This window comes from Vulpes vulpes, chromosome X (assembly GCF_048418805.1).
Source record: "Vulpes vulpes isolate BD-2025 chromosome X, VulVul3, whole genome shotgun sequence".
NCBI classification, from domain to species: domain Eukaryota; kingdom Metazoa; phylum Chordata; class Mammalia; order Carnivora; family Canidae; genus Vulpes; species Vulpes vulpes.
This window is the reverse complement of record NC_132796.1, coordinates 11,955,904-11,980,843: the sequence shown is the minus strand read 5'-3', so window position 1 is coordinate 11,980,843 and position 24,940 is coordinate 11,955,904. Positions and strand designations below refer to the sequence as shown.

The 24,940-nt window shown below is 41.8% G+C and overlaps 1 protein-coding gene across 11 annotated transcripts in view; it reads right to left on the bottom strand.

Annotated features, from left to right (window-relative positions):
• The window catches only part of CA5B (carbonic anhydrase 5B), a 131,751-nt gene that overhangs the window by 72,124 nt on the left and 34,687 nt on the right, over window positions 1–24,940 (bottom strand). For 6 of the 11 annotated variants that reach the window (XM_072743723.1, XM_072743725.1, XM_072743726.1 and 3 more), the window contains exon 6: window positions 6,913–6,982. The exons of the other annotated variants lie outside the window; for them this stretch is intronic. Coding sequence is in view for 3 of the 6 variants with exons in the window: in XM_072743725.1 (XP_072599826.1) it covers window positions 6,913–6,942 (30 nt within the window). In the remaining 3 variants the exon portion in view is untranslated. The remainder of the gene's footprint in view (window positions 1–6,912; window positions 6,983–24,940) is intronic. 11 annotated transcript variants of the gene reach the window in all.

Sequence of the window (24,940 nt, the reverse complement as noted above, 5' to 3'; positions counted from 1 at the left end):
CCTGGGCTGAAGGCGGCACTAAACCACTGAGTCACTGGGGCTGCCCTAGCCTAAAAACTTGATGAGCCTTTTAACTGTCACAGTTTCATAAGATTTTCTTGTCCTAAAAGGGAGCATAAAATATCAGGATGGAGACAAAGATATTCCAAAGCCTTGTTTATGATAGATCCTGGAAACTGTTTGTTTTGTTTTTTCTGCCTAGGAATGAGAAAAAAAAATGCATTGGGCTTCATAGAAATCAAGTTTATGATTAGGATTAGTCAATTCAATTATGTTCAACAGATATTCCTGAGCCATTAGAAATACAAAAAATGAGGGACGCCTGGGTAGCTCAGGTTGAGTGTCTGCCTTTGGCTCAGGTCGTGATCCTGGGTCCTGGGATCGAGTCCCGAATTGGGCTCCCCACAGGAAGCCTGTGTCTCTGCCTCTCTCTGTGTGTCTCTCATGAAAAAATAAAATCTTTAAAATAAAAAAAGAAATGCAAAAAGTGAAAGAAATACAGTCCCTGTTCTCCAGGAAGTTTCAATTTTGTAGGACACAAAAGCAAATCACATTGGCAACACCTGCACATACAAATGTGAAATAAATACTATGAGAATGCAAGAAAGGGAGAGAATACAAAGTTAGTAGATTGGACAAGTCAGTCATAAAACTCAACCAAAAACGCAAAAAAGAGGGGGGGAGGGGAATTTTCTCAGAGTAGTTCATTGAGATAGATCTGGAATAATGGCTAAGACGCGCACAGGTTAAAAAAAAAGAAAAAAGAAAAGAAGGCTCACGGTGTTGAATTCAAGGAAGCAGGTGTGAAAACAAATGCATACTAAGGACAGAGGTGAGTGGGGCTGGGTGCAGGGACTGGAAGGTTGGAGGGCTCAGGAGGTGGGGCGGGGGGCGGGGGGCGGGGGCATCAGGGTAGATGCACCTGAAGAGCCAAGTTGGGTTCAGGTCTCTGAGGCCCAGGAGTTTGGACCACCTGCCACAGGCCCCGGGTGCTGATGAAGATTTCAGGGTGGCAATGCCTCCCCTGTAAGTCCCAGTGTGAAGGGTGTTGGAAGGTGGGCACGGCATTCCAGGGCCCGGGCGCTGTCCAAGGTCCCGTCGGACTGGCGCCACCAGGCCTGAACAGCCAGGCAGGGCCTGGGAGGCTGCGGAGGCGGGAAGGCCGGGGCCCAGGGATTTGCAGGAGTGAAAGAAGCAGGCCAAGGGGACTTGGGAAGTCATCTGTCAGCCACGTGGGCCTCGTGCCACCGTGTTCTGGACCTCCATGATTGCGCCCACCTGGAAGTGACACCTGGACTTAAGGGTACAGGAGATGTGGTTTAGGTGTACCCCTTCCACACCGTTCCAGGGGTTCACATTGGGAACAGATGGGAGAGGAGCAGCAAGGGGTGGAGCGGCTGCTAGCTCACCTGTAAAGCAGTTCCCGAACTCATGGAGCTGGGAGGGAAAAATATAACGTCACCACTGTGGTCCCTGAAGAAGCTCCAAGAAGGACAGCTTCATTGGGATGGCAGTGGGGAGGAGGGGGGGTGCAGCTGGTGGGAGATCAGACCCCGGGGGTTGTCCAGGGACCCTGGAACAAGATTGGGTTTGGAGCGCATGAGTGGGCTCCCGGGCCACAAGAAAGAGGTGAGCCCTCAGCTGCCTCCTACCTCATTGTCCTGAAGGTTGCTCATCCTTTCTGTGTCTCCAAGGGGTAGACACTCACTACACATACAGCTATGAGGTTTTCCTCAGCGTATGACATGTGACTTATTTATTTGTACATGTGAACAATAAAAGTAATGATCCCAATTTGTCAAGGTGTCATTGCCAAATATGGTCTCCAATATACTATATCCTAAGTTGCTGTTTCTGATATTGGCAAACTAGGAAGCAATATGTGATCCCTTACCCAAAAGCATCTGCGCAATGCAAGGGGCCCCATTAGGTTAAAACAGAGTTCCCTGGCCCTGGCACTAGTGACATTTAGGGTCAGATAACTCTTTGTTGTGGGGGGCTGTCCTGTGCATTGTAGGATATTTAGCAGCACCCCTGTCTCTACCCACCCATTAGAAGACCATTGAAGTCCCCATCCCTGTCCCTCAGGGCCACACCTTAACAACCAGAAATGTCTCCAGACATTTCCAGATGTTCTTGAGGGGGGGCAAAATTGCCCCTGATTAAGAACCACTGAGTTAGGGATGCCTGGGTGGCTCAGCAGTTGAGCTTCTACCTCCGGCCCAGAGCGTGATCCTGGAGTCCCGTAATCAAGTCCTGTATTGGGCTCCCTGCATGGAGCCTATTTCTCTCTCTGTTTGTGTCTCTGCTGCTCTCTCTCTGTGCCTCTCATGAATAAATAAATAAAATCTCAAAAAAAAAAGAACCACTGAGTTAAAATATAATAGGTTTGCATAAAAGCAAAAATCTTTTATCTCCGTATGTATCTTAACCTGATGACAGCTTGAAGAGAGTAGAATCATTTTATCACCTCTATAAGTATTCTGGAAATGTTGGGATATTTATTATAAGTCTCTTGAAATTGTTTATTATATACATACATCAATTTCATTCCAATTAAACGCTGAAGAATCACACTTGATTAAAAATCTACAATTTCAGGGTACTTGGCTGGCTCAGTCAGTAGAGCATGCAACTCTTGATCTCAGGGTTATAAGTTTGAGCCTCATATTGCAATGTAGATTACTTAAAAATAAAATCTTAAAAACATCTATGACTTCTATTGTAGAAAATTAGTGAGTGGTGCTAAATATAATTGAGACACTAGTTTAAAAAATGCAGCCTTTTTACCTTATGAGAGGTTTCCATACTCAGTGATTAAAGGTTTTATTTGATTTCTTTCAAAGTGTCACAGCCAGACACATTTCCCAAAAACCAATAAAAATGTGCAGGGGCACTTGGGTGGCTTGGTTGGTTGAGCCTCCAACGCTTGGTTTCAGCTCAGGTCATGATCTCCTTGATCCCTGAAATGGGTTCCATGCTCATCAGGGAGTCTACTTGAAGATTCTCTCCCTCTGTTCCTCCCCCCCACCATGCTCACACACACTCTCTTTGTCTCTCTCAATCTCTCTCTCTAAAATAAATAAACAAATCTTTTAAAAATGTACAGAGTAAAAAAAATAAAATAAAAATGTACAGAGTAACATAATATTTTATTTTTATTTATTTTTTAAGTAGGCTCCATGCCCATCATGGAGTCCAACACAGGGCTTGAAATCACAACCCTGAGATCAAGACCTGAGCTGAGATCAAGAGGTGGATGCCTAACCAACTGAGCCACCCAGGCACCCCAGAGTAACATCATATTTTAAATGGTTTCACAGTTTACTGTAGTAGATTTAGGTGCTATAGGTTTAGTAAATTTCTGTTTGTGATAATTAAGTGGAATAATCAGGGTCAAAATTAAAAAAGGACATTGACCTCTACTACCTCTTGTTTAATTGCAAATAAATGGAGTATACATATGCTCACATGCTTTTTACAGAGCTATGAACTTTTAAAAGTTATCTTGCATGAATTAAATGAATGATAGATACATAGGTCTGCTTTCCATGTGATTTCTTTTTTTAAATTTTTTTATTTATTCATGAGAGACACAGAGAGAGAGAGAGGCAGAGACACAGGCAGAGGGAGAAGCAGGCTCCATGCAGGGAGCCCAATGTGGGACTCGATCCTGGGTCAGCAGGATCACGCCCTGGGCTGAAGGCAGGCACTAAACTACTGAGCCTTTGTCCTCTAAACTCCAAACATTGGCAGTAAATAGTAACATATTCAGAATGATTGAAACTGCTTTGTCATCATTATCTCTGTTATTGATAGGTTATTGGGCTTATATGTGGAACTGCTCAAATGAGCATTGTATGAAGCAAATTACATAAAGATGACTCCTTTGAAAGTTCACTACTTAAAACTTGTACATAGTAAATTTGTGCAAGATATTAAAAGTTATAAGAAAGTAGAGATAGTATTTGAGAGGCAATAATCCTAGTGTCCAGTTCAGTTTTCCATCTATTTTATTGAGTTCTCCATGATGCTATTTACCTTTTTTTAAGATTTTATTCATTTATTCATGAGAGACACACAGAGAGAGGCAGGGACAGAGGGAGAAGGAGGGAGAGGCCGAGGGAGAAGCAGGCTCCCCGGGGGGAGCCTGATGCAGGACTCAGTCCCGGAAGCCCAGGATCACACTCTGAGCCGAAGGGAGATGCCTCAACCACTAAGCCACTCAGGCATCCTTCTATAACACTAATTAACAATTAATTTATTTTTAGTACTTTCTATGTAATATGTGACTTATGGTGTCTCTGGATTTGAAATCAAGTTATGAACAGTGTCTCATATTTGTCACTTGAGCTTTTGTCTTTCTATTCACCTGACTGGACCTATAAAAGTTGACATTTTGAATCATGACATTTTGGGCTGCACATCTGACATTGTCTTTTGTTGTTGTTAAACAAATCCAAACATAAGAGCACATCAGCGCATAGTCAGAAATTTGCTTTATCTTGACATAAAAATCTTACTACCTTAAGAAATTGTATATTTCATAGCTATTTAATATTATGATAAATCTGCTTGATTTTTTAAGATCTATTTATTTATTTTATGATAGACATAGAGAGACAGAGAGAGGCAGAGACACAGGAGGAGGGAGAAGCAGGCTCCATGCCGGGAGCCCAACGCGGGACTCGATCCGGGGACTCCAGGATCGCACCCTGGGCCAAAGGCAGGCGCCAAACCGCTGAGCCACCCAGGGATCCCCGATAAATCTGCTTTAAAACAATATGAAAGTCATCTATATTGCTTTTATTGTAAAAAAGGAAATTTACCCTATGAGCACAGTATTCATTTGTGATTCATTTTAAAAGAATATTGTTAAAAAAAATAAGAATATTGTTAGATGCTTATTTGAAGTTATGAATGAAATATCTTTGGATATTAGTGGGTAAGTTGTACAGACTTCCTCTTATAAATTCTAAGATTAAAAATGCATCAATGTACTTCAGATTAATAAGAATGCTATTTAAAATAAGATATATACACATATATATTTAGTTAAATTTGAAAGGAACTTAGAGAAATGTATAAAACATTTCATCCTTTTCTAGGTAATTACTGAGTTATAGAAAAAATTAAAACTATAACTATTTTGGGGCAGCCTGGGTGGCTTTGCGGTTTAGCGCAGCCTTCAGCCCTTGGCATGATCCTGGAGACCAGGATCGAGTCCCGCGTCGGGCTCCCTGCATGGAGCCTGCTTCTCCCTCTGCTTGTGTCTCTGCCTCTCTCTCTCAGTCTGTGTCTCTCATGAATAAATAAATAAATAAAATCTTTAAAAAAAAACTATAACTATTTTGAAAATGAATAATAATGAGATCACTGTACGTCTACACTTCTTATGTCACATGGCCAAAGAAATAAGAGGAAAATTCACAGCCACAGATATTTTCATTATTAACTAAGACTAAAAATAAATGAGCTTACTTACTAGTCAATTCAAGAGTTACAAACAGGGATGCCTGGATGGCTCAGTGGTTGAGTGCCTGCCTTGGCCCAACAGGTGATCCTAGAGTTCTGGGATTGAGTCCCACATCAGGCTCCCTGCATGGAGCCTGCCTCTCTCTCTACCTGTGCCTCTGCCTCTCTCTCTCTCTGTGTCTTTCATGAATGAATAAATAAAATCTTTTTTTAAAAAGTTACAAACAGAACAACAAAACAAGTATAACAACTAGAAGAAGGACTTGATAAATATAAATAAGATGGATAAATCAGAATACAGAAAGAATAGAAATAAAAATCTAAGAACATGTTCTTTGGAAAAACAATACCAAAAAAATAGCAAAATTTCTGGCAAGTCTAATGGAAAATAAGAAAAAATGAATGTATTCACTAGCAAATATATAAAACATGGGAACAAATATAGATTTTTGGGGGAAATAGTCTATACAGCTAATGAAAATACTGGAAAATCTGAATGAATGAAATGACTTTCTCAGAAACTGTAGGGAATCTAAATGGACTCAGAAAGAAGTATTAAATCTGAAATAACTAAACAATGGAAGGAATGGAGTTTTCAAAGAACTTGCCCCAAAAATGCATGGTCCAGATTATTTACCTGTAAATTTTTTATTTTTATGCTTTTCAAATATTTCATTTTTTTAAAAAAAAGATTTTATTTATTTATTCATGAGATACACACAGAGAGAGAGGCAGAGACATAGGCAGAGGGATAAGCAGGCTCCCTGCAGGGAGCCCAATGCGGAACTCGATTCCAGGACCCTGGGATCACAACCTGAGCCAAAGGCAGACACTCAACAACTGAGCCACCCAGGTGCCCCTTGAATATTTCTTTTCTTTTTAAAGATTTTATTTATTTATTCATGAGAGACACAGAGAGAAAGAGAGGCAGAGATACAGGCAGAGGGAGAAGCAGGCTCCGTGCAGAGAGCCCGACATGGGATTCAATCCCAGGTCTCCAGGATCACACCCTGGGCTGAAGGCGGCGCCAAACCGCTGAGCCACCTGAGCTGCCCCTCCTTGAATATTTCTATACACAGAAAATGTTGGAAATATTTTTGCACGATTTTCAAGGTGATGTTATAATGACAAAAAAAAGAGAATCTTCAAGATTTAGCACCTGAAAAGGAGCCCACATGCTATTCTTCTTATGAAAATAGGTCTAAACATCTGAGGGGGAAAAGTAGCAAAATAAGTCCAGTAGCATGTTAAAAATAATCAAACTGAGTTCATAGAAGGATTGGATCAATGTAAAGAAATGTATTAGTATAATGCACCAACTGGTAGAAACCCAATGATTACACTGATACTGAGAAGGCAATTGATAAAGCTCAACATTGATTATTGATAAAAAGAATTTTTAGTAAACTAGAGATACATTGTATTTAAATGACTCACAAGATCCTGTGGAAGAAGACAAGAGTCCATGTTTTTCCCACCATTACATCAGCCCATTCTGATAGTGTCACTACAATGAGACAAAACAAAAACATCTCATCAAAGCCTCGGTATTATTGTTGAAAAGTAAAAGAATTTGAAGTATGTTTACATAATATGAAATATAGGATTGCTTTCCAGGAAAATTACATATCATAAATTTATTTTTTTAAGATTTTATTTATTTATTCATGAGAAGCACAGAGACAGAGGGGGGCACAGACACAGGCAGAGGGAGAAGCATGCTTCATGCAGGGAGCCCGATGTGGGACTCGATCCCGGGTCTCCAGGTTCATGCCCTGGGCCAAAGGCAGCGCTAAACCTCTGAGCCACCCGGGCTGCCCAAAATTATATATCAAATTTAAGGGAAGAGGGGCGCCTGGGTGGCTCTGTCGATTAAGCCTCTGCCTTTGGCTCAGGTCATGATCCCAGGGTCCTGGGATGGAGTCCTGCATTGGGCTCCCTGCTCAGCAGAGAGCCTGCTTCTCCCTCTCCCTTGGCCCTTCCCCTGCTCATGTGCTCTCTCTCATGTTCCCTGTCTCTCTCTCATCTTTTAAAAAAAAGATGTCGTTTATTTATTCATGAGAGACACACAGAGAGAGACAGAGACATAGGCAGAGGGAGAAGCAGGCCCCATGCAGGGAGCCTGATGTGGGACTGGATCCAGAGACCCTGGGATCAATCACACCCTGAACTGAAGGCAGCCGCTTAACTGCTGAGCCACCCAGGCGTCCCAAATAAAATCTTAAAAAAAAAAAATTGAAGGGGTGAACTAATAACTGACAAAGGATGTGCAAACACAAAAAATTTGAGAAAAATGAACACTTTGGCACAAAAAAGGGCCAAGGATCAAATAAGCAATTTACAAGAAATACAAATGGCTGTTCAATATGTAAAACGTTCCCCTTTACATGAAACAAAGAATTGTAAATCAAAGCAGTATTCATACACTGCTATTCCGTGTGTACTGCCAGAAGAGTTTTGAGGACCATGGTATCTGGTGCAGGATGCTGGAAAATGAACATGCTTATGCTGCAGAAAATATGTACACTGATATAATACTTTTGAAAAAGAAATTAGCATGTATCAAAATTTTACAGTTTTGCATAACTTTGAACCCCAGAATTTAAATTTTAAGATTTTATACCAAAGGTATTGTTACAAATGAGCAGAAAATTGCTAGCCTCCAGAATATTTATCACAGTATTTTTATTACAGTAAAAAAAAGAAAATTAGTTTTATTTTTTTTTTTTTAAATTTTTATTTATTTATGATAGTCACACAGAGAGAGAGAGAGAGAGAGGCAGAGACATAGGCAGAGGGAGAAGCAGGCTCCATGCACCGGGAGCCTGATGTGGGATTCGATCCCGGGTCTCCAGGATCGCGCCCTGGGCCAAAGGCAAGCGCCAAACCACTGCGCCACCCAGGGATCCCGAAAATTAGTTTTAAAAGCATGTGATTATGCCCATAAAATGAACACACTAGGCAATCATTAAAACTATATCATAGAGGAATATTTAATGATGTGGAAATACATTCAAATATACTATGAAGTTCAAGGGAGAAGATGACAAAGTTTCATAATAGTGCAATCCCGGTGTTTTACTGAGATATAATCAATGTATAGCTGTGTGTAAATTTAAGGTGTATCATGTACTGATTTGATACATTATATATTGCAATATAGCATTAGCTAAAACCTCTGTCATGTCACATAATTGTCATTTCTTTTTTGTGGTGAAAACAATTAAGATCTAGTCTCTTAGCAACTTTGAAGTTGACAATATACTATTATTGACTATAATCACTACACTGTACATTAGATCTTCAGAACTTATTTATGTTCCACTTGCAAGGCTGTACCCTTACACAACATCTGCTCATTCCCTCAATTTTCCTATCCCCAGGCCTTGGTACCTACAGTTCTACTTCCAGTTATTTAGTAAGAAGAAATCTATCTGTATTTATGCACACACACACACACACACACACACGCAAAGAAAGACCCAAGGCTAAGAAAAATATGTTCCAAATATTTAGAAAAACATTAACAATGGTCAGTGATGCTGATGGAATTACAAGTGGTTTCTACCTTTCTCTTTTGCCTTCTCTGTTATTTTCTATAAAGGACTTGCATTGTTCTTTTCTCTACCTTTAAAAAATGATACAACAAACATTGGGAAATCATAATTCAAAAGGGGAGATATTTTCTTCTTTTCCCAAAATGGCTTAATTCAGCATTTTACTGTCTTCAATCCTAGTCACATAAGTGATTAAGCAAGAGCAAAAGAGAAACGTTTGATATGTTTACGAAGTTTAAGGCTAAACGGAGAGCGAATCACATTTGTCTTTAACATGGCTTTGTTCTCTGATGCAAATAATTAGCTTTGTTATAATCTCCAACTACTGGCTTTTGCTTCCCATGAGGACTTTATCCAGTCTAACATTTCCCAAAATAACTTCATTTAGTGTGACTTCGTTTTCAGGGGTAAGTTATGTGAGCTCTCCCTTCTGGGAAATTCCCACTTCACCTGATAGTGAAATTGCTAGAATGATGGGCCTAAGTTTTGGCCACCTCTCCCTCTAGTCCAACTTTTCCTGACCCTGTACCCTTGTCACCAAGATGAGGAAGAGGAGAGAAGCTTCCTCAGGTGGACTTCCCAAACAGAAATGGGTCCTCTCTGCTAAAATATCACCCTATCTATGAGGGGAAAATGACAGGACTCTCAAAGTGTTGCAGAAGTGTAGCTGTTGATCTTTTTCTCACGGCTGCTTTGAAAATCCAAGTTTTCTATTTAACATCAGGGTCACCCACTCATTTTTTCCATTCATGGTTTTTAAGCAACAAGGTGGAATTTGGGGACTGAATTCAGGAAGAGACAGCGTGGTAGAGAGGAAAGCCCTGACATCCACCTGCCTGGGGGGGCTTGGCTTCTATTGGCATCCATAGAATGCCCACTACGGGAGACTGTCTTCTGCTTTGAAAATCCAAGTTTTCTATTTAACATCAGGGTCACCCACTCATTTTTTCCATTCATGGTTTTTAAGCAACAAGGTGGAATTTGGGGACTGAATTCAGGAAGAGACAGCGTGGTAGAGAGGAAAGCCCTGACATCCACCTGCCTGGGGGGCTTGGCTTCTATTGGCATCCATAGAATGCCCACTAGGGGAGACTGTCTTCTGCTCATTATGGTAATCCTCAAAGCATCTCTGAGGCTTTGGTGCAATTTCAGTTTTGACCAATGATGACCAGTGAAGACCCAGTGCAGTACAGTGTGGTGGAGACAGGGTTCAAGTGACACACCTTCCCTTCCTCCCATTGCCACCAATGCCTTAAGCACCAGATCCTCAGTTCCCTCATGTGTAAGATATTATAACAACAGCGACCGTGAAGGTGCCATGTTGAGGGTGAGAGAAATAATCCAGTAGATCTAGTTCATGGCAGGAAACTCTTAATGACTGTGTTCTAGCAGCACTGACTAATGTAGTTGCTAGTCACATGTTTTTTTTTTTTTTAAGATCTTATTTATTTCACACACACACACACACATAGCACAAATAAGCAGAGCTGCAGGCAGAGGGAGAGGGAGAAGCAGACTCCCTGCTGAGCAGAGAGCCTGATGCCGGGCTCAATCCAGGACCCTGGGATCACGACCTGAGCCAAAGGCAGATGCTTAACCAGCTGAGCCACCCAGGTGCCTCACTAGTCTACAGAAAATAATAGAACATTTCATTTCTCATCAGCACTAGCCCCCCTTTCAAGCGGTCAATAACTACCTATGTCTGGTGGCTACCGTGTTGGATAGTGCAGATGTAGAACATTTCTATCATCACAGAATGCTCCATTGGACAGCACTGTTCTGTATCAGGAACTTTGAATTTACACCACCACCAGAGCTTAGGGCTGACCAAAAGGATTCCCTTTGAAGTGGAAGCACTCCCCGGATGTTTATCTGTGCAGGTGAGAGTCAGGTGAGGCCCTTGGAAGGGCATCCTTTGTTCACCAGAGATAGAAAGGGGTGATGTTTGGTTTCCAAATTAAGATAGCCTATCTAGGAGCCAGCTATCTTAGCTCTGAAAAGATGGAAAGTTGGAGCGAAGAGAAACGTCTAGAGAGGGCTCTGTTCGTTCCACAGTGCCCTCAGCCCGGCAACGGCAACGGCAGGAGGGGCGGGAGAGGATTCTGGCTTTGAGTCAGCAGAGGAAACATTCTCTGGAGGTAGAGTTCAGAAAGGACAACTAATCTGTTTTCCAAATAGATTTTCATAAATAACTGACAGGAGATGGGCTGCTTCTATCTAAGTATTAACCCAAATAATGGATTTTTTTTTTAAAGATTGTATTTATCTACTTATGAGAGACACACAGAGAGAGAGGCAGAGACACAGGCAGAGAGAGAGCAGGCTCCTTGCAGGGAGCCCCGATGTGGGACTTGATCTCAGGTCTCCAGGATCACGACCTGAGCTCAAGGCAGATGTGAGGTGAAGGCAGACGCTCGACTGCTGGGCCACCCAGGCGTCCCATCAAATAATGGGGTTTAATCATGAAACCTTCTAGGTGGTGGCTTGCTTGTTTCTCTGATATTCTAATCCGGATCACAGAACCGCTAAGGCAGCTTTAAGTGGAGGGCGGAGTTTGTTTTCTTTTTTCCTTTCTCTGTTTGCCTTGTATTTTCCACTCTGAAAGAACATTATGGCCTCATTTCCTGGTGACTACGATTCAAGTTGAACTCTGTGGAACAGGTATGTCACCTTGAAACTTGAAATTAGATTAAATTTTCAGTCGTCTGATTGGCAAGCCTTGGACTTAAAGAACTTGGCAACTTGCTAAATTTGCAGAAGCATCACAGCTTAAACGTTGCGCCTCTGTTTTAGGAGTTCAGAAAACAACCATTAAATTACCTATGATGATTGATGTTAAAGTTTCCAGAGTATTTGGAGCTGATTTGTAGTTCTGTTTTCTGGTTATTGAAGTTGCATTAGCTATTAGCACTTAGCACTGGATGGCGCAGTTTCTCATCACATGCTGCTCTTTCAGGGGCTCCGTAGTCACTTCTGTCTAGCATCTGCCATACTTGACAGCACAGAGAGAGAACATTTCCATTACTGCAGAAAGTTTCATGAGATGGCACTGGTCTTTATCATTAACATTGATTTCATTAAAGGACCAGACATTAAGGCTGACCACAACCACTCCCTATGCAAGAACATGCTTTTCAAGTGAGCATAGTATCAGACCAGCTTAGGGAACTGAAGTGTAGGATTTCATGTCTACAAACTTAAGAAGCAAGACCGTTGTTGATCAGGAATCAACACAGACTCTATTTAGACAGGAAAGTCTTGTCAACAATGCTGTTATGGGGATAGGCTTGCTCGTGCAGATGAAAATGGTAAACTCAGTGCAGCACATGCAAATAAAAGTGCTAGCTTGCTGTCCTTGGAGCATAAATTTATGTTGTCTTTTAGATGTTGGGGGATGTAATATGACCTGAAATTCTGTTTTTTTTTTTTTTTCATTGCTTGCTCTTAAATTCAAGAGAGTGAGCTGGCTGGTGATACACAAGAGTTGGGTTTTGGTCACAGAGCAAAGCCTTAAGGTATTCAGATCAGAACAGGATAGACGTAGTTCTAGATGACATATCCTGCTAATGGAACCAGTTATCTTTGGGTAATTGTTAAAGGATTGAAAGCCTGTGCAATGGATGAAGCACACAGCCACTACAGCACTCAAAACATTTCAAAGAGATGGGCTCTGTGCATAAAAGGAATCAAAATGTACAATATAAGATAGGATAAGGAAAGAGTTACCAAAGCTAAACATATGTATACTCTATGCCCTGGAATTTCGCTCCTGGGTAAATCCTCAAGAAAAAGAAAGCATATGGAAAATACGTGGACAAGAATATTCATAGCAGCTTAGCTGCCTGCTGTGCATATACTTGGCTCATAACAAGCGCTCAATAAATGTGAAATTGGATTGAATCTTTAGATTTCATGTTTGGCTTCACAGATGAAGAGACACATACTAGTTGTATATATTTATTCATCAGTTTGGATTTCTAACTTACACTATGGGTTACTTTAAGCAAAGCCATTTTATTAACAATTTCCATTTCAATCTATTATTAATTTAATAAAATATCAGATTGAGCTCTTTGGGATAATTTTTTTCAAGTTTTTATTTAAATTCCAGTTAGTTAAAAAACAGTGTAATATCAATTTCAGGTGTAGAATTTAGTGATTCATCACTTTCTATACAATAGCTGGTGCTCATCGCCCTCCTTAATCACTATCACCCATTTAACCCATCACCCCTCCCACCTCCCCTCTGGTAACCATCAGTTTGTTTTCTATAGTTATGAGTCTGTTTTCTGATTTGCCCCTTTTTTTTCTCCCTATGTTCATCTGTTTTCTTTCTTAAATTCCACATATGAGTGAAATCATATGGTATTTGTCTTCTCTGACTTATTTGGCTCAGCATAATACACTCTAGCTCTATCCACATCACTGCAAATGGCAAGATTTCATTCATTTTTTAAAAATATTTATTTATTTATTCATGAGAGACACATAGAGAGAGAGGCAGAGACACAGGCAGAGGGAGAAGCAGGCTCCACGCAGGAAGCCCAATGTGGGACTCGATCCCAGGTCTCCAGGATCACACCCTGGGCTGAAGGCAGCGCTACACCGCTGAGCCTGGGCACCCAGGCTGCCCCGATTTCATTCATTTTTTTGGCTGAGTAATATTCCATCGTCTATATATACCATATTTTCTTTATTCATCAGTCAATGGACATTTGGGCTCGTTCCATAATATGGCTATTGGTTTTTTTTTTTTAAAGATTTTATTTATTTATTCATGAAAGACACAGAGGAGAGAGAGAGGCAGAGACATAGGCAGAGGAAGAAGCAGGCTCTATGCAGGAAGCCCGACATGGGACTCAATCCCGAGTCTCCAGGATCAGGCCCTGGGCTGAAGGCAGGCACTAAACCGCTGAGCCACCCAGGGATTCCTTTGGCTATTGTTGATAATGCTACAAACATTGGTGTGCACGTATGCCTTCAAATCAGTATTTTTGTATTCTTTGGGTAAATAGCTAAGAGTGCAATTGCTGAGTCATGGGGTAGTTCTATTTTTAACTTTTTGAGGACCCTCCATACTGTTTCCCACAGTGGCTGCACCAGTTTGCATTCCCACCAACAATGCGAGAGGGTTCCCTTTTCTCTACATCCTCACCAACACCTGCTGTTTCTTATGTTGTTAATTTTAGCCATTCTGACAGGTGTGAGGTGGTATCTTATCACAGTCTTGATTTCTATTTCCCTGATGATGAGTGATGTTGAGCATCTTTTTGTGTGCCTGTTAGCCATCTGAATGTCTTCTTTGGAAAAGTGTATTCATATCTTCTGCCCATTTTCTAACTGGATTATTTGTTTTTTGGGTATTGAGTTTTATAAGTTCTTTATAGATTTTGGATACTGACCCTTTATCAGATTTATCATTTGCAAATATCTTCTCCCATTCTGAAGGTTGTCTTTCAGTTTTGTTGATTGTTTCCTTTGCTGTGCAGAATCTTTTTATCTTGAAGTCCCAATAGTTCATTTTTGCTTTTGGTTCCCTTGACCCAGGAGACATACCTATTAAGAAGTTGTTGGGACACCTGGGTGACTCAGCGGTTGGACGTCTGCCTTCAGCTCAGGATGTGATCCCGGAGTTCTGGGATCAAGTCCCGCATCGGGCTCCTGCATGGAGCCTGCTTCTCCTCCCTCTGCCTATGTCTGCCTCTCTCTCTGTGTCTCTCATGAATAAATAAATAAATAAAATCTTAAAAAAAAAAAAAAAAGAAGTTCCTATGGCCAATGTCAAAGAGGTTACTGCCTATGTTCTCCTCAGGAGTGTTGATGGTTTCCTGTCTCACATTTAGGTGTTTCATCCATTTTGAATTTAGGTTTTTTAAGATTTTTAAATCTCAAAATTAATTAATTTTTAATTAATTAATTAATGAAGAGAGCACAAGCAAGAGGAGGAGCAGAGGAAAAGGGAGAGAGAGAACCTCAAGCAGACTCCATGCTGACTATGAAACCCAATGTAGGGCTTGATCCCATAACCCCAAAATCATAGCCCGAGCCAAAATCAAGAGTTGGATGCCCAATCCCTGAAGCCAACCAGGCCCCTCATTTTGAATTTATTTTTGTGTATGGTGTAAAAAAGTGGTCCAGTTTCATTCTTTTGCATGTTGCTGTCCAGTTTTCCCAACACCATTTGTTGAAGAGACTTTATTTCCATTGGATATTCTTTCCTGCTTTGTCGAAGATTAGTTGACCATATATGTGGATTCATTTCTGGGTTTTCTATTCTGTTTCATTGATCTATGTGTCTTGATCACTATAGCTTTGTATATAACTTGAAGTCCAGAATTGTGGTGCCTCCAGCTTTCCTTTTCTTTTTCATGATTGCTTTGGCTATGTAGGGTTTTCTGTGGTTCCCCACAAATTTTAGGATGGTTTGGTCTAGCTCTGTGAAAAATGCTGGTGGTACTTTGACAGGGATTGCATTAAATGTGTAGATTGCTTTGGGTAGTATAGACATTTTAATGTCTAATTGTTCTTTCAATGCTTTTCATCTCTTTGTATCTTCTTCAGTTTCTTTCATAAGAGATCCATAGTACAGATCTTTTACCTCTTTGGTTAGGTTTATTCCTAGGTATCTTACGGTTTTTGGTACAGTTGTAAATGGGATCAATTCCTTGATATCTTTTTCTTCTACTTCTTTATTGGTGTACAGAAATGCAACAGATTTCTGTACGTTGATTTTGTATCTTGCGACTTTACTGAATTCATGTATCAGTTCTATCAATTTTTTGGTGGAGTCTTTTGGGTTTTCTAAAATGAATATCATGTCATCTGCAAATAGTGAAAGTTCAACTTCTTCCTTGCCAATTCGGATGCCTTTTATTGTCTTCTGTTGTCTGCTGAGGTTAGGTAGTCCAGTATTATGTTAAGTAACAGTGGTGGGATTGGACATCCATGTCTTATTCCTGACTAGAGAGGAAAAGCTCTCAGTTTTTCCCCATTGAGAATGATATTAGCTGTGGGTTTTTTGTATATGGCCTTTATGATGTTGAGGTATATTCCCTCTCTCCCTACTTTGCTGAGGGTTTTTATCATGAATGGAGGCTGTGCTATATCAAATGCTTTTTCTATATCATCATATGGTTCTTATCCTTTCTTTTATCAGTGTGGTGGATCACATTGATTTGTGACTACTGAATCACTCTTACAACCCAGGAATAAATCCCACTTGATCATGGTGAATGATTCTTTTAATGTACTGTTGGATATGATTTGCCAGTATTTTGTTGAGAATTTTTGCATAAATGTTCATCAGAGATATTGGCCTGTGGTTTTCTTTTATAGTGGAGTCTTTGCCTGGTTTTGGAATCAGGGTATTGCTGGCCTCATAGAATGAATTTAGAAGTTTTCCTTCCATTTCCATTTTTTGGAATAGTTTGGGGAGGATAGGTATTAACTCTTCTTTAAATGTTTGGTAGAATTCCCCTGGGAAGCCACCTGGAACTGGACTTTTGTTTGTTGGGATATTTTTGATTACTGATTTAATTTCTTTGCTGGTTATTAGTCTGTTCAATTTTTCTATTTCTTCCTGTTTCAGTTTTGGTAGTTTATATGCTTCTAGGAATTTATCCATTTCTTCCAGATTGTCCAATGTGTTGGCATATAATTTTTCATAATATTCTCTTATAATTGTGTTTCTGTGGTGTTGGTTGTTATTTCTCTTCTCTAATTTGTGATTTTATTTATTTGAGGTTTTTTTCTCTTTTCTTTTCTTTTAAATTTTTTTATTTATTTATGATAGTCACACACACACAGAGAGAGGCAGAGACACAGGCAGAGGGAGAAGCAGGCTCCATGCACGGGGAGCCTGACGTGGGATTCCATCCCGGGTCTTCAGGATCGCGCCCTGGGCCAAAGGCAGGCGCCAAACCGCTGCGCCACCCAGGGATCCCTTTTTTCTCTTTTCTTTTTGATAAGTCTGGCTAAGGGTTTATCAATTTTATTAATTTTTCAAAGAACCAGCTCCTGGTTTCATTGATATATTCTACTGTGGATTTTTGTTTCAGTATCATTTATTTGTGCTCTAATCTTTATCATGTCCCTTCTTCTGCTAGCTTTAGGCTTCATTTGTTGTTCTTTTTCTACCTCCTTTAGGTGTAAGGTTAGGTTGCTTATTTGAGATTTTTCTTGCTTCTTGAGGTAGGCTTGTAATGCTATAAACTTCCTTCTCATGACCACTTTTGCTGCATCCCAGACTTTTGGACTATCATGTTTTCATTTTTATTTGTTTTGCATGCATTTTTAAATTTCTTAATTTCCTGGTTGACTCATTCATTCTTTAGTAGGATGTATTTTTTTAAAAAGATTTTATTTATTTATTCATGAACGACACAGAGAAAGGCAGTGACACAGGCAGGGGGAGAAGCAGGCTCCAAGCAGGGAGCCTGATGTAGGACTCGATCCCGGGTCTCCAGGATCACACCCTGGGCTGCAGGTGGTGCTAAACCGCGGCTGCCCAGTAGGATGTTCTTTAACCTCTATGTATTTGTGGTCTTTCCAATTTTTTTTAAAGATTTATTTATTTATGAGAGAGAGAGAGAGAGAGAGAGGCAGAGACACAGGAGAAGGGAGAAACAGGCCCTTGCCGGGAGCCTGACGTGGGACTCCATCCCAGGACTCCAGGATCGCGCCCTGGGCCAAAGGCAGACGCTAAACCGCTGAGCCACCCAGGGATCCCCCTCCAATTTTTTTCTTGTGGTTGACTTCAAGTTTTATAGTGTTGTGGTCAGAAAATATGCATGGTATGATCTCAATCTTTTTGTACTTGTTGAGGGCTGATTTGTGACCCAGTATGTGATCTGTTTTGGAGAAGGTCCCATGTGCACTTGAAAAGAATGTGTATTCTACTGTTTTAGGATAAAATGCTCTGAATATATCTCTTAACTCCATCTGGTCCAGTGTATCATTCAAAGCCATTGTTTCCTTGTTGATTTTCTGCTTAGATGGTCTATTGATTGATGTAAGAGAAGTGTTAAAGTTCCCTACTATTATTGTATTATTATTAATGAGTTCCTTTATGTTTGTTATTAGTTGTGTTATATATTTGGGTGCTCCCAAGTTGGGTGCATAAATACTTAAAATTGTTGGATCTTCTTGTTGGATAGTCCTCTTTATTATGATATAGTGCCCTGCACCTCTTATTACAGTCTTTGGTTTAAAATCTACTTTGGGGCAGCCCCGGTGGTGCAGCGGTTTAGCGCCGCCTGCAGCCCAGGGTGTGATCCTGGAGACCTGGGATCGAGTCCCAGGTCGGGCTCCCTGCGTGGAGCCTGCTTCTCCCTCAGCCGGTGTCTCTGCCTCTCTCTCTCTGTGTCTCTCATGAATAAATGAATAAAATCTTTAAAAAAAACCTACTTTGTCTGATATAAGTATGGCTATTCCAGCTTTCTTTCAACATTCATTTGCATGATAAATGTTCTCCCATTTCCTCACTTTCAATCTGCAAGTGTCTTTAGGTCTAAAATGACTCTCTTGGAGGCAGCATAAAGATGAGTCTTTTTTTTTTTTAAGATTTTATTTATTTATTCATAGACACAGAGAGAGAGAGGCAGAGACACAGGCAGAGGGAGAAGCAGGCTCCATGCAGGGAGCCCGATGTGGGACTCGATCCCAGGTCTCCAGGATCACACCCCGGGCTGCAGGCGGCGCCAAACCGCTGCGCCACCGGGGCTGCCCGGTCTTTTTTTTTTTTTTTTTTTTTTTAATTCATTTTGATACCCTATGTCTTTTGATTGGAGCATTTAGTGAAGTTTTCCAAATAATTAATTCAAGCTCAAGATAACTATGAGGAAGGGTCCGATACTAAAGAAAGCACAATATTATTAGAAAATAAAATTTTAGGGATCCCTGGGTGGTGCAGCAGTTTGGCGCCTGCCTTTGGCCCAGGGTGCGATCCTGGAGACCCGGGATCGAATCCCACGTCGGGCTCCCGGTGCATGGAGCCTGCTTCTCCCTCTGCTTCTCCCTCTGCCTGTGTCTCTGCCTCTCTCTCTCTCTCTCTCTCTCTCTATCATAAAAAAAATTTTTTTAAATAAAATAAAATTTTAAAACGAACATGCTGATGTTGGAGCAAAATAGCTATTACTAGCATAGGAGACATTCACTTTGGTTTTCAGTCAATGAGAATGTCTCAGTGGTGGCTTCAGATTTTATCTGTTGATGGATGGAGAGGCCATGAGGGACTTCAGGAGAAGTTACATTTTGGCAGCCAGCTTCCTTCTCATTAACTTCACACATGTACACAGACTGCCATGAGAGAGGTACTGATGGAAATAGTGATAGGATAAAGCCTCCCCAGATCATTCCATGGGGCCACTACTGTCTACATACTCACACATTTACTCATGTAAAGTAGCATGAAAAAGCAGCAATAAACAGTACATTGCAAGAGACAGAGAGGACAGCACTTGCTAGGCCTGTGGTGCACAAAATTTACCAAACTCTAAATGGGCAACATGGTTGACTATTGTGAATGTCCTTAGGAAATGCTCCAAAGGACCAATGGAGATATTGGTGGCAAACGTGTTAGGAAGGAAAGGGATGTACTAGACTGTTAACTATAGGGTAGGGTGGGGACTTCTTTATGTTGAGCCATCAGGGGAAGACCTCTCTGATTCAAAGAAATGTTGTTTGTTTATTTATTTTTAAATTTAACTTCAAATAAGTAACATATAGTGTATCACCCAGTTACCCCATGTTCCCATCCCCCCTTCACTCCAGCAACCCTCAGTTTGTTTCCTATGATTAAGAGTCTATTATGGTTTGTCTCCCTCTCTGATTTTGTCTTGTTTTATTTTTTTCACTCTTCTCCTATGATCTTCTGTTTTCTTTCTTAAATTCCGATTATAAGTGAGATCATATGATCACTGTCTTTCTATGATTAATGTATTTCACTTAGCATAATATCTTCTAGTTCCACCCAATGGCAAAATCTCTCTTTTTTTAAAATGATGCCTGAATAGTATTGCATTGTGTATATATATATATATATATATATATATATATATATATATATATATCTTCTTTATCCATTCATTTGTTGATGGACATCTGGGCTCTTTCCATAGTTTGCTATTGTGGACATTGCTGCTATAAACTTTGGGGTGCAGGTGCCCCTTCAGATCACTATATTTGTATCCTTGGGGTAAATCTCTAGTAGTGCAATTGTTGGGTCGTAGGGTAGCTCTATTGTCAAATTTTTGAAAAAGTTCCATAAAATTAACAAGTCAGGAAACGACAGATGTTTGTGAGGATGCAGAGAAAGGGGACCCTCTTACACTATTGGTGGAAATGCAAGCTGGTGTAGCCATTCTAAAAAAAAAAGAGACAGCATTTAAGCTGAAGCTGGATTAGCCAGAAGTAGCCTTCAAGGGGAAAATGTTCCAGGAGGACATGGCTTTTGGCAGGATGTCCTCAGTGGAGGGAAGGGCTGATCTTGCTGCCAGGCAGTATGAGTGCCAGCAACACTGCTGTCAGGAGGCTGAGTGATGAGGGCTGCCTAATGAATAAGGATGTGTTTAGGATGCAGTTCAATGGCTGAGCCCCATTCTCCATGTGCTGCCATAAGGAAGCCTGCATCCTTACAAAAACAGGCTTCCCCTGTGGGAAAGGGCACCACAAAATGCAAGACAAGATTGAAAACAACTTTGTAGAGACACTGCCTCTCTCCAGCACGAGGGTGGATGGAACACACCAGCAGTTGGCAACTGCCTCAGGTTTTAACTCTTCTGCCCCAAATGGTCTTTTGGTGCCAGTGAGGGACAAAATAAACCCTGGAGATAGCTGCTATGGAATGAATGGCATTCCCTGAAAATTCATATGCTCAAGTCCTAACCCCTGGTAGCTGAGAATGTGATTGTATTTGGAGATAGGGTCCTTAAAGAGATAACTCATGTAAGATTAGGTCATATAGGTGGGCTTTAACCCAATATGAATGGTGTTCTTACAAGAAGAAGAGATGAGGACACAGATGTGCCCAGAGGAAAGCCCAGGTGTGACAGGAGAGGACAGCCATCCACAAGCCAAAGGAAGAAGCCTCAGAAGAAATCAGCCCTGACCACACCCTGATCTCAGGCTTCTGGCCTCCAGCACTGTGAGAAATTACATTTCTGTCGTTCAAGCCACAGGGTCTGTAGTGTTTGCTACAGCAGCCCTAGCAGACTAGCCCAGTGGCAGATATCCATTTCCGGGATGGCTTCAGGGATCCAGATCTGGAATATTACTGTTTATTACTTATTTTTCCTCATTATTGATTTTATGAATATTGTAGAGAATCTGAAGACACCAAGATGTACAGAATTGAACAGTAAAAAGTAACTCACTAAAGACAATCAAATCATAAAGAGAATAATGAATAGTCTCGCTTTCATTCTGCCTTTTACCCAGTCCTTACTACAATATCTCTTACATCAAGCTTGACCTCCTCCAGTGATACAGAACTCAGGATCTCCGAGGATGCTTTTGCATACTTGGCAACCAATGGTTGGCATATCCTTGATCCAGGACACCCTTGACTGACTATGCAAGAGGATGTTTTTCCTGGAGAGAGGTCCTGGCTGTGTCCATGCAGGACAGATGGGACAGCTGAACAGGTCCAGTCACCTTCACCCAAGCAGGCAGGGGGAGAGAGAGCTGGAGGGTCAGAAGGGCAGGGGCTGTGGGCCTGCAGAGAGGGCTGTGGCGTTTCCACTCCCTTCCCCACAGGACAGGACCGGGTGGGCATGGGTTCCAGCGCATATGCACCATGCAGCCAGGTGAGGTGCTGACAACTGCGTCCGTTCTGATGAGCTGTGGCACCTGCCACACTAGCAATCATGCGCTTTGAGTGATACCTTTGCTTGTGTCCCCGTCTACCTCACGTCAGGCAGAGAACCACTCACAGAGAGTGGGGCTGTCTGTAGAACAGAGACTGGCATATTATTTCCCCGTCAGATGCTCCCCAACGTGCACGATGGTGAGCCCAGTGCCTGAGGGCGTAGGTACCATGGAACAGAAACGGAGCCTGCCTTGTAGCTGGAGAAGTCTGAAGGTGAAAGGCTGATTCAAGCTCCAGTGACTGGGTTGAGAGAGGAGAGCTTTGCAAGTAGTCTGCCCTGCAGTGTGTTCCTGGGACCAAGTAGAGGCTGCAGGAGGGATCTGGAGGGAGCCCCTGCCTTTGGGGCTGAGAACCCACTGCAGGGAAAGGAGGAGGTGGTGACATGAGGCTGGGAGAGCACCACTAGAGGCCTGGGAGTGGATGGGATGGAGGGAGGTGGTGAGAGTGCATCGCCCACGTCAGGGAAGATGCAGTGTGGAGGTGCCCAGGCAGGTCCCCAGGGGCCCCACAGGTGCTCTGAATGGAGAACCTGAGGACGCCCACCACAGCAGAGGAGAGGACCCCCAACAGCAGAACAGCCAGGGCGGGGGGGGGGGGGCAGTTCGCAAAGAGCCCTGGCTAAGGATAAGGAACTTTGCTATTTCCTTCTGTAGATGCCCACAGCCCTCTCCCCTCTTCCTTGCCATTCCTAGAGGAGCGAGAATGGAGCGGGTGGGGGGAAGGAAGGGGAGACAGGCCGGGTCAGGGGGAGAGGAGTGTGCAGAGGGAGTAAGTAAATCAGTGGAGCACCCCGCTTAGGCCGCCACTGCTGGACGGAGAGGAGCTGTGTGCCAGAGGCAGGAAGACAGCTTTGATCCCAGTTCCAATCCCACTGCCCTCAACTCTTTCTGAAGTCGAAGTGACTGGAAAGCTCCACCAGTTGCTGCAGATGCTGCCAAGGAGTGAAGGAGAAGGAGCTGACAGGGCAGCCCAAGGCAAAGGGGTGAGAAGCAGAAACCTCTGCGCATCGTGGTCTACTGAGGCCGGCCTGGGGAGCTGCACGGCTGCGGTTGAATGCACAGACTTGAACCTGTCCCAAAGCCTGCTGGGATCAAGGTGACAGGGAAAACCAAGCCTCACACAGCATCGCGCCCACACCGAGGAAGCCGGGCCTGGGGGCCATGATAGGAAAGTGGACCAAATGTGACAAAAACAAGACAACTCGTTCAATGTCCTTACTTAAATCTTGATATCAAGTGGTTTTCTTGCTACTACTTGGATTTTTTAAAAAAAGATTTATGTATTTCAGACAGAGAGAGCAAGTGGGAAGAAGGGCAGAGGGAGAGAGAGAATCTCAGGCAGACCCTGCTGAGCATGGATCCTGACCCAAGGCTCTACTTTATGATCCTGAAATCATAACCTGAGCTTAAATTAAGAGATGGTCACTTAACTGACTTAGCCACCCAGGAGCCCCTGACTCCTGGATTTTTTTTTTTTTTAAGCAGAAAAGAAGATGTTGAAAAAATTTCAATGACAGGACAGGAAGTTCTGATTTCTTTAGACCAGGTTACATGAAGATTTCTTATGAATTTGAAGAAGATGGCAACTAGGTGTTTTCAAGTTATTACAATAAGATTTAGGCCAGATTTAAAAATAGTTTCACAGAAATTTTTAACTGTTGAGGGTTGTTTCTAGGGAAATATAATCTAAGGGTAAAGTCTAATCTACTTCCCAAGTAAGTTGGGAAATGTACTTTGGCTTTAGGGTAATTTATACTTTTGCAAGAGAGGGAGAAGTCTTACTGAGGATTGGCTTTTTTTTTTTTTTTTTTCTGGGCTCCACAGTGTAGGGCATGGAACCGATTTCTTCCTCTGCCTAATTATTCAAGGATAAGTCTTGTGATCTAAAAGGGACAACGTGCTGTCGTGTCCACAGTAAGGGGACTAATGGTCTTGTGTTTGTAAAACAGCAGCCCAGCTCCTATTTAGTCCTTTGATTTCCAGAAACAAGAGCCTGATTCTTACCACCCCTTGGATGCAGTTGGATCCAGTGTCTGGCGCCCTTGATGAGAAATGGCAGTGGAGCCAAATTGTAGAGGATTAGTATAAATCCAGGGCCTTCTACACTTGAGGAAAGGGAGTGGACATTTTTACCTTTTCAGGGATTTGCTTGAGAAGCCATTAGGATATGTACAGATATTAGTACTTTGTAAAAGAGTTGAACAAAATGATTATTGAAACAAATTCCAATAATTCCATCAGACCCCCCTATATTTACAATCTTGAAAATGTAGGATTTCTGTTTAGTTGTGCTCCTGGCATTTCATTTACTTACTTAATTTTTTAAAATTCAAGTGAAATTGACCTACCACATTATTAGTTTCAGGTGGACAACATAAGGAAGTGATATTTGTATAGACTGCAAAATGATCACCACAAAGTCTAGTTAACATCCATCACTATACATAATTTTAGGATTTTCATCTTATGATGAGAGCTTTGAAGATTTTAGGCATTTCAGTTTACTTAGTACATCAAAACAAACTTAACAAAGACAATTTCAGCTCAGTAGCTGCTTGTTGCTTAATTTTTCATTCCATGTAAATCTTAGAAGACATTCAGTGTGGTCACGTTGGGTAGAAAGACCAGGGAGAAGTCACACTAGATGTACATAACCCACGAATGGGAGGAATTTGTATCTTTTGGGTACTAAGTAAATCAGTACTGAATTAGCCTGTACAATCAGGCCTCATGGTACTTCCATTTCAGTACAAACTTCCCTCACATTTACACTTCCTCTGGGTCACCCCCATTTCGCTGTATTCAGGGGTGTTCTGTTGCTGGAGAGCTCGGCTGTTATTGTGTTGTCTGAATAGCTGTGTTGAGTAAACAATGATTTGGGAGAAGCAACCTCCCTCCTTTCCCCCCTTTTCCCATTTGGTCGTGGCTCAATTTACTTTCTCGGCTTGTCTCTCTTGAGATATCATACAAACGAGGGAATTCATTTCTCCATTCCATCCATCCATCAATCCATCCATCCATCCATTTCCCAAGGCTCACTGAGT